The 7,453-nt window shown below is 50.2% G+C and overlaps 1 protein-coding gene across 1 annotated transcript; it reads right to left on the minus strand.

Annotated features, from left to right (window-relative positions):
• Nucleotides 1-287: 287 nt before the first annotated feature.
• Nucleotides 288-6,644, minus strand: LOC123256647 (parathyroid hormone/parathyroid hormone-related peptide receptor-like; the record flags this gene model as incomplete). Its single annotated transcript, XM_044685233.1, has 3 exons — nt 6,500-6,644; nt 5,602-5,720; nt 288-382 (listed from the first exon to the last, which is right to left on the minus strand). Coding segments are annotated over exons 1-3 (359 nt in total), but the record flags the coding sequence as incomplete, so codon positions are not given.
• Nucleotides 6,645-7,453: the final 809 nt, after the last annotated feature.

Raw genomic sequence — 7,453 nt, forward strand, 5'->3', positions numbered from 1 at the left:
CCATCTATCTATCTATCTATCTATCTATCTATCTATCTATCTATCTATCTATCTATCTATCTATCTATCATCTATCCATCCATCCATCCATCCATCCATCCATCCATCCATCCATCCATCTACCTACCTATCTACCTATCCTTCCTAGGCATTTTCTTCACTAGTACTCTTAGGCCAAGCCTCTTAGCACTCCCTGTTCTGGTTTCCTGGCTCCCTGGTTGCCTTGTGCCACTCTCCACATGTGGAGTGGGAAATGGGGACCTCCTGGACCTCCATCAGCTCCTTACCTAAAGTAACCCAGGATCAGCACAGCCACAGTGAGGGAGCCCAGAGAGATGGAGTAGCCCACAGTGTAGATCATTCCAAGGCGATCGAAGACTTCCTGGAGGCCAAAAGGAAAAAGGTCAGTAGGAAGACGATGACCAGGGCCTTTGTCAGTCCATTTTAGGGCCACTGTGGGGAAACTGCTACCAGATCAGGATCAGCATTAAGGAAGGCTAGAGACGAGACTCTTATCCTCAGGAACCTTTTGGCAGGGGAGGGGGAGGTACGAAACCTGCCTTTAAAGGGCCCCTTGTCTATGGGAGAGGGTAGGGGAACAGGCACAGAGATTGTAGACCTACGTAACCGTGATTCTACAGAATATATAAAATCTACACATAATACATATATGTGCACATATAAAACATGTACATATACATAACATTGATTATATAGAATATATATTTAATCCACCTATAATCCATCTATAATATATATAATGCATAACAGGGATTATATATTTAATCCATTATTAATATGTATATGTGCACATATGTGTATATAACAACGATCATATAATATATCCATCCACATATAATAATACATGTGTGCATATAACACATAATTCACACACAGTACATATATGCACATATATAATATGTATACATGCATAACAGAAATGGTATAATACATATTTAATCTATGCATAATACATATATGTGCATGCATGTGTATACAACAGTGATTAGATAATCTATTTGATCCATGTATAGTACATATATGTTCACACATGTGGAGAGAACAGTGGTTACAGAAAAGACATTTATCCACACATGGCATGCATGTATACCTATATAATGCGTACATGGCACATACAAACACGCGTGTATGCACATACAAACACACATGTATGCACACGTGGCAGACATAGTGTCTATCTCTGCAGGAAGGCGATGGGGGATAGGCTGGGGCAGACGGGAGGCAGGAGGGATTGATCAGGAAAGGCTTCAGGGAGGAGAGAACTTGTGAACGGGCTTTTGTTTTAGGCTGCTTTCGTGCCCCTGAAGGGAATGGCCTCCGCTGCCCTTTCAGCCTGGGGACCCTCCTGCTTCCCCCAAGCCCAGCTCCTCCCCAAGGGGGGCCCGAGCTCGGGGGTGATCCCGCTGGCGGGCCCCGCTGGGCTCCGTTGCCCCCTCAGAGGCTGGCCCCGGGCCTGGAGCTGAGGAGGAGGTGGCTGATGTCACCGGGCAGGGATCCCAGTGATTCGTCTTGATCTCAGGTTCTGGACCACATGTGAGCCAGGGCTCTCCCCACCTCCCTGCCCAGTGGCAGCTAAGCAGGCCTTCCTGGAAATCTCGCCACCGGCCAGGCCATTGCCAACATAAGGGGCTGGGAAAGAGGGAATGGGAGTCTGGCCAGGTAGTACTGGGGCACTGGGGGAAATTTCATCAGGAAAGATGGAGTCTATAAAGCAGAAGGCAGAAAGGGCAGATGGGGTAACCCAGCTCAGCCGAGGCTCTCCACAGGTAGAGTTTCCCCATTTAGGACCCTCCATCTGGCCATGGGGAAGACCGAGGCCCCTTCGGAAGGTGAGGTTTGGAGAGAGGAATGGAGACAGACAGACAGACAGACAGACAGCCCTCTCTCCTCTCCACGTCTTTGCTCTCACCTTCTACCGAATCGACATCCCTTCCCTGCTACGGGTGCCATCCTTGGCCTCCTGTCCGTCCTTCCCCCCACCTTGGCCCCTCGGCTTTGCCCAAACCCTTCATTTTCACTTCTCTCAGCTTCCCTCCTATCAGGGCTATTCTTCTCCTTATCCTTCCCCCCTTTCCTCCCGGCTGCAGGATTCTCTTCCCAGCCCCAATCGCAGCATAGCCACGGGAGAAGTGTTTACTCAACGGGCCTGAGGTAGGTTCTAAGATGGAGACACTGGGCCAGGGCCAGGGCCAGAGCAGAGGGGAGACTCCCAGAGACAGTGGCGGGAAGAGAAAAAGGCAGAGAAGGACAGAGATGGAAGAGGCATGGAGAGACGGAGAGACGGGGATCCACCCCCAAAGAACCAGAGACAGAGCCAGTACAGACGGAGATGGAGACGTTGGAGGGAGGCCGGCAGAGAGGAGAGGCCGAGAGAGCTCCAGAAATGTTGAGCTTGGGGTGGGGGTGGAGAGAGGGAGGGCTGGCAGGGCAGAGCCGGGAGGTGGGGCCGGCCAGGGCCACGCCAGCGGCTGGTAGCTGTGTGATGCTCATTAAGGACGACGCAGCCCCAATGCTGAGCGGAGGGAAAACCGAGCTGTTGGTGTTGGCCTCTTGCCCTGCCCCAAACCCTCGGAAATAAATCAGAGGCAGGAGGCCCAGCCCCGCCTGCTCGCCTGGCCACCGGGGCCTTCCCGTCAGGGGGAGAAGAGGGGGGCTGAAGCCCAGCCACAGACTGGGAGGAGAGGAATGAAGCTGTTGTCCTGGTCCCCAAAGCGGGCGGGGGAGGCCCGTATTCCCTCCTTCCCTTCCTATTTCAGTTCAGCCACTTTCCCCCTGGCCTCTCCACGAGGGACCGTGAAAATCCCCCTCGTGTGTTCCCTGGCAAGCGACAGGGCTCCGTAGACTGGGGGAGCGAGGGCTGTCAGTGATGAGGGCTTGGAGTAGAGGTCCCCGAGCCCTCTCCCAGGGGTACAGGTGTGGATTATACGGGCTAGTTATCACCTTGGAGGTCCCCCTCCCTCCATCTGGCACGCATCCTGGGCTCCAGCCTCGGCTCTGATGTTCACTAGTTGTGTGATCCTCTGCCGGCTCTCTGTCTGTCTGTCTGTCTGTCTGTCTCTGTCGGATTAACCTCTCATCTGTGGGAAAGGGCTGATCACACTTTCCCTCCTTATCTCCCAAGGACTGCTGGGAAGGAGACACTTTATAAATTGGAAAGTGCTAGAGGAAATGTGAATTGGCTTTTTTCTTAAACCTTGCCTTCCTCCTCAGAATCAATACTGTGAATTGGCCCCAAGATCAGAGCTAGGTAATGGGGGGTTAAGTGGCTTGCCCAGGGTCACAGTGCTAGGAAGCGTCTGAGGCCAAATTTGAACCCAGGACTTCCCAGTGTCTAGGCCTGGCTCTCTATCCACTGAGCAAACTAACTGTCCTTAAATGTAAGTTATTATTAGGGACAGAAAGAAAGAGAGGGAAGAAGGAAGAAAAGAATAAAGGGTCAAACCTCAGGGCCATCCTACAGATGAAGGAGGAGGGACTTATATATATATATATATTCATATATATGTATACATACGTACACACGCGCACGCGCACACACACACACACACACACACATATATACAAAGGAGTTAAAGAAGAAGAGATGAAACTCTGAGTAGAACTGGAGGGATTGAAGTTAGATACCAGGAAAAACATGCAGATGCTTATTGGGAAATAATGTATTTCATGCTTCTCCATGTTTGTGTCTTATCCCCCTACTAGCCTGAGCTCCAAGAAGGGGAGGATGTTCTTACCTAACCTTTTCATTTCTCCCTCAGTGCCTAGACCAGTGTAAAGTCCTGAATATTTAGAGACTGCCTGACTAGGCAGAGAGGTACATGATGGGGCTGGCGGTGATGAATTCACACCCTTTTGGAAGAGTTTGAAGAATATGAGACCTGGCTCTTTTCTCTAGCACCATCTCCTCCAACCTTCCCCAGCCCATTTGCGGCTGGGCTAGTCATGATGGGAAAACAGAGAAATGGACAAGATGGTCATCAGTCCAGGGAAGGAAAAGGGGAGAGAAAAGGCAGAACCTTAGGGCCATTAATGGTCTCCTTGGGGTTCTAGGAGGGCAGTGCCCAAACCAGAAGACAGGGCAGAAACCTTGGCTCAGATGTTGGAGCTCTGAGAACCATTTCCCAGGGGCCTTGGGAGAAGATGTCCTCCTCCCTCCCCTAATGAGTATGTGTGGCACATTATTATGTGGGGTATTATGATTATATTATCTATATTATGTGGGTTTCAGTGAGAGGCCTAGGGGACTCCCCGCATTCAGAGCTAAAAAAGGATAAAGTAGAACTTTCCCTTCTCCAAAATCTCTACATCATCATACTCCGATCTCTGCCTTACTCTGTTGGGGTGTAGGAAGAGCAGCCCCTTGGTTTTCTAGGCAACCTACAATGTCCTGGGGTGTCATTTATCAAAGACTCTATTCTCTGGGAATAACTTTGAGAAGGATCTTTGGGATGGGGATGGGGTTGGGGAGAGGCAGACAGAGGATTAGAACCAGGTGTCTGGGATACCTTAAGCCTCTAAATAGCATCTCACCCAACTGTCTCCAACTTTTATTAAATTCAGTCCTGCCCAGGAACCTCCAATAGCTTCCCATTGAAGCAGGGGTCGGCAACGTATGGCTCTCGAGCCATATCTGGCTCCACCCCCTGACCTGCCAGTCCAGGTAGAGCCCCTGGATGTGCCCCAGGAGGTCCTTCAGCCCCCGCCCCATATTCCAGCACCTTCTGCCTCCATCCTCCTTCTGCAGGCGTTTATGGCTTTCACGGCCAAAAAGGTTGCTGACCCCTGCATTGAAGGATAAATCCCACCCCCATCTTTCAGAGCACTATTTGAAGTCCTCTACCATCTGCCCCCAAACCTCCCATCCAAATTTCTCTCTCTTCCTCTACTTCCCTTTACTTCAGCTCAGTTACTCTTCTTTTTCCTTGTCCCATGCATAGTCCAAACTAATCTCTCTCTGTACTTTTGTTCCCTGTCCCTCCTCCTCCTCTCCATAGGGTTCCTCCCAGCCCTGATGTTCAATAAGGCCCCTTCTTAGCCTAACATGTTCCAAGGGCCCTCCCAGCTCTGACATTCTGGGATTTGCAGTTTTCTCCATTTACTCTGATCCCCACTGAGCTCCCTCCTTCAAATCCCTGCCACGCTTACAGTTAGAACCACAAAACTTCCCAATTGTTCATACATCATCTTGCATGTTTAATGTGCATGAGTTCTAGACTGTAAGTTCCTTGAGGATGGTGCTACGTCTCCCCCTTAGATTGAGGACTCCATCAGGGCAGGCCCTATGTCTCTCCCTCAGACCAGAGGCTCCCTGTGAGGGGAGACCTGAATTCAGGGACTGAACTATCCATTCTTGACTCTGGTACCCCAAGTGACCTTTGGGAAACAGTTCATAGTTGATGAGGAACAGAGAAACAAGACATGGTTGCAGAAGTCCTTGGAGAAAGTGGGGCAAGGAGGGGATCAGTGGGCAGCCTAGGGGATTCCCCAAATTCAGAGCTAAGTTCTGAACTAGGCATGAAGGGAAGGTGCCCTAGGCTTGGGTCAGAGATGAAGGCAGGGGATGAAGACATAAACACGTACCCGTTCTCGGGTCTCGTTGGTCAGAAACTTGACACACTCGCTGTAATTCGCCCATGTCCGGTTGTTCCCAGGCACCAGCTCCCAGCTGCCATTGCTGTCACAGCGCCGATAGGCTCGGCCTGGCCGAGGAAGGGAGAAGGGACAGGAGGACCTGTGGGTGAGGGGTTGGGCCAGCGGGCAGCTGGGACCATTCCTCCCCATTCCTGGGGAATATTCCTCCAACAGAAAGCCTTCCCAGACTGGCATTACCTCCTCAGCTCCCCACTCTCTCTTCCTTGGTGAGACATGAAAGAGTAGAGTATGTCCAGCCCAGTGACTATGAGGGATTCCAGAAACTGCCTCAGTTATGGGGATGGGTAGTCTACAGAGCAGTGGTAAGGACAACAAGGAAAAAGGTGAGAGAGGAGAGAGAAGGGAACAAGAAAGGAAGCAGATGAGAAGGAAGAGGACAGAGTGGGGAATGCCATGAAGGAGGGACTCGGGGAGAGCCAGAATTCAAGTCAAAGAGAAGAAGCAAGAGAGAGACAAGAGAAAGGAAGAGAGAGTAGGAGAGGTGGAGGGAAGAGGGATGACAAAGAAGGAAAAGACAGAATAGAGAGCAGGAGGGAAGAGATATGAGGAAAGAAGGCTGAAGAGAGAAGCAAGAGGGAGGAAGGGAAGACAGAGGATCAAGGACGAAAAAGGAGAGAGAGAAGAAAGGCCAGAGAAGACAGGAGAGAAAGAGAAAGACCAGTCAGAGGCAGAGAGGGCAAAGAAGGGCTGGAAGAAAGATGAGAGGGAAGGGAAAGAGACAAACATCAGTGAAGGAACCAGGTCCCAGCTAAGGCCACTCTGCATCTGTGAACAAGGATGGGTTCCACACCTTAACCTCCCTCCTGGCTGGCAGAGGTGGGGGTACCTTTGTGGTTGAAGTCGTAGATGTAGTCGGGGCAGGGCACGGCCACCACCTTGCCGGGCACTCCAGCAGGCCAGCACACAATGTTGTCCCACTCAGGTAGGCAGAAGCCATCTGTGGGGGCATAGATACCATTGGAGACCCACATGGCCAGACAGAAGGACCGACGTCCAGGGGAGCTTCGTGCGTGAGAGAGATGGCTGCATGCCTCCTGGCCCAAAGGCAAATGGAGTAGTTTGTTCTTCACCCTTCCCTACCCTCATTCCAACCCTCACCCACGGGTTGACTCAGAATCTCAGAATGTCAGAGCTGCACGGGACCTAAGGACATATACTGGAGTTGGAATGGATCTTAGAACATAAAATGTCTCCTTGGAAAAGGCCCTCAGAACAAAAATAGGCTGTGAGGACAGGAAGGGACCTACAACATAGAACTATAAGGTTTGCAAAATGATTTAAAGAAATCTCATGTTATCCTGATAACAACCCTGGGAGGTAGATGCTTTTATTATCCCCATTTTATAGATGAGGAAAGTGAGACACAGAGAATCACATGAGGGAACCGAGCTACACAGAGTCACTTTCCCAGAGTCCCACTGTGAGCAAGAGCCTGAATTTGAACTCAAGCCTTCCAGAATCCAAGTCCAATGGTCCTTCCATTATGCCACCTAGTAAGAGCTTAGGATATCAGACTTATAAGGGACATTAGAACCTAAACTTCAGAATGTTAGAGCTGAAAGGAACCTCAGAACCCAGAATGTTAGAACAGAAAGGAGCCTGACAGATTATAAAGTTCAACACTCTCATTTTACAGATCAGGAAACTGAGGTTCACAGAGATATGGAATGACTTGCAAGGCCACACAGCTATTTTTTTTAAACCCTTACCTTCTGTTTTAGAATTGATCCTAATTATTGGTAAATGCTAGGCAATTGGGATTAAGTGATTTGCCCAAGGT

Source organism: Gracilinanus agilis, unplaced genomic scaffold (genome assembly GCF_016433145.1).
Source record: "Gracilinanus agilis isolate LMUSP501 unplaced genomic scaffold, AgileGrace unplaced_scaffold7650, whole genome shotgun sequence".
In the NCBI taxonomy this organism is placed as follows: Eukaryota; Metazoa; Chordata; class Mammalia; order Didelphimorphia; family Didelphidae; genus Gracilinanus; species Gracilinanus agilis.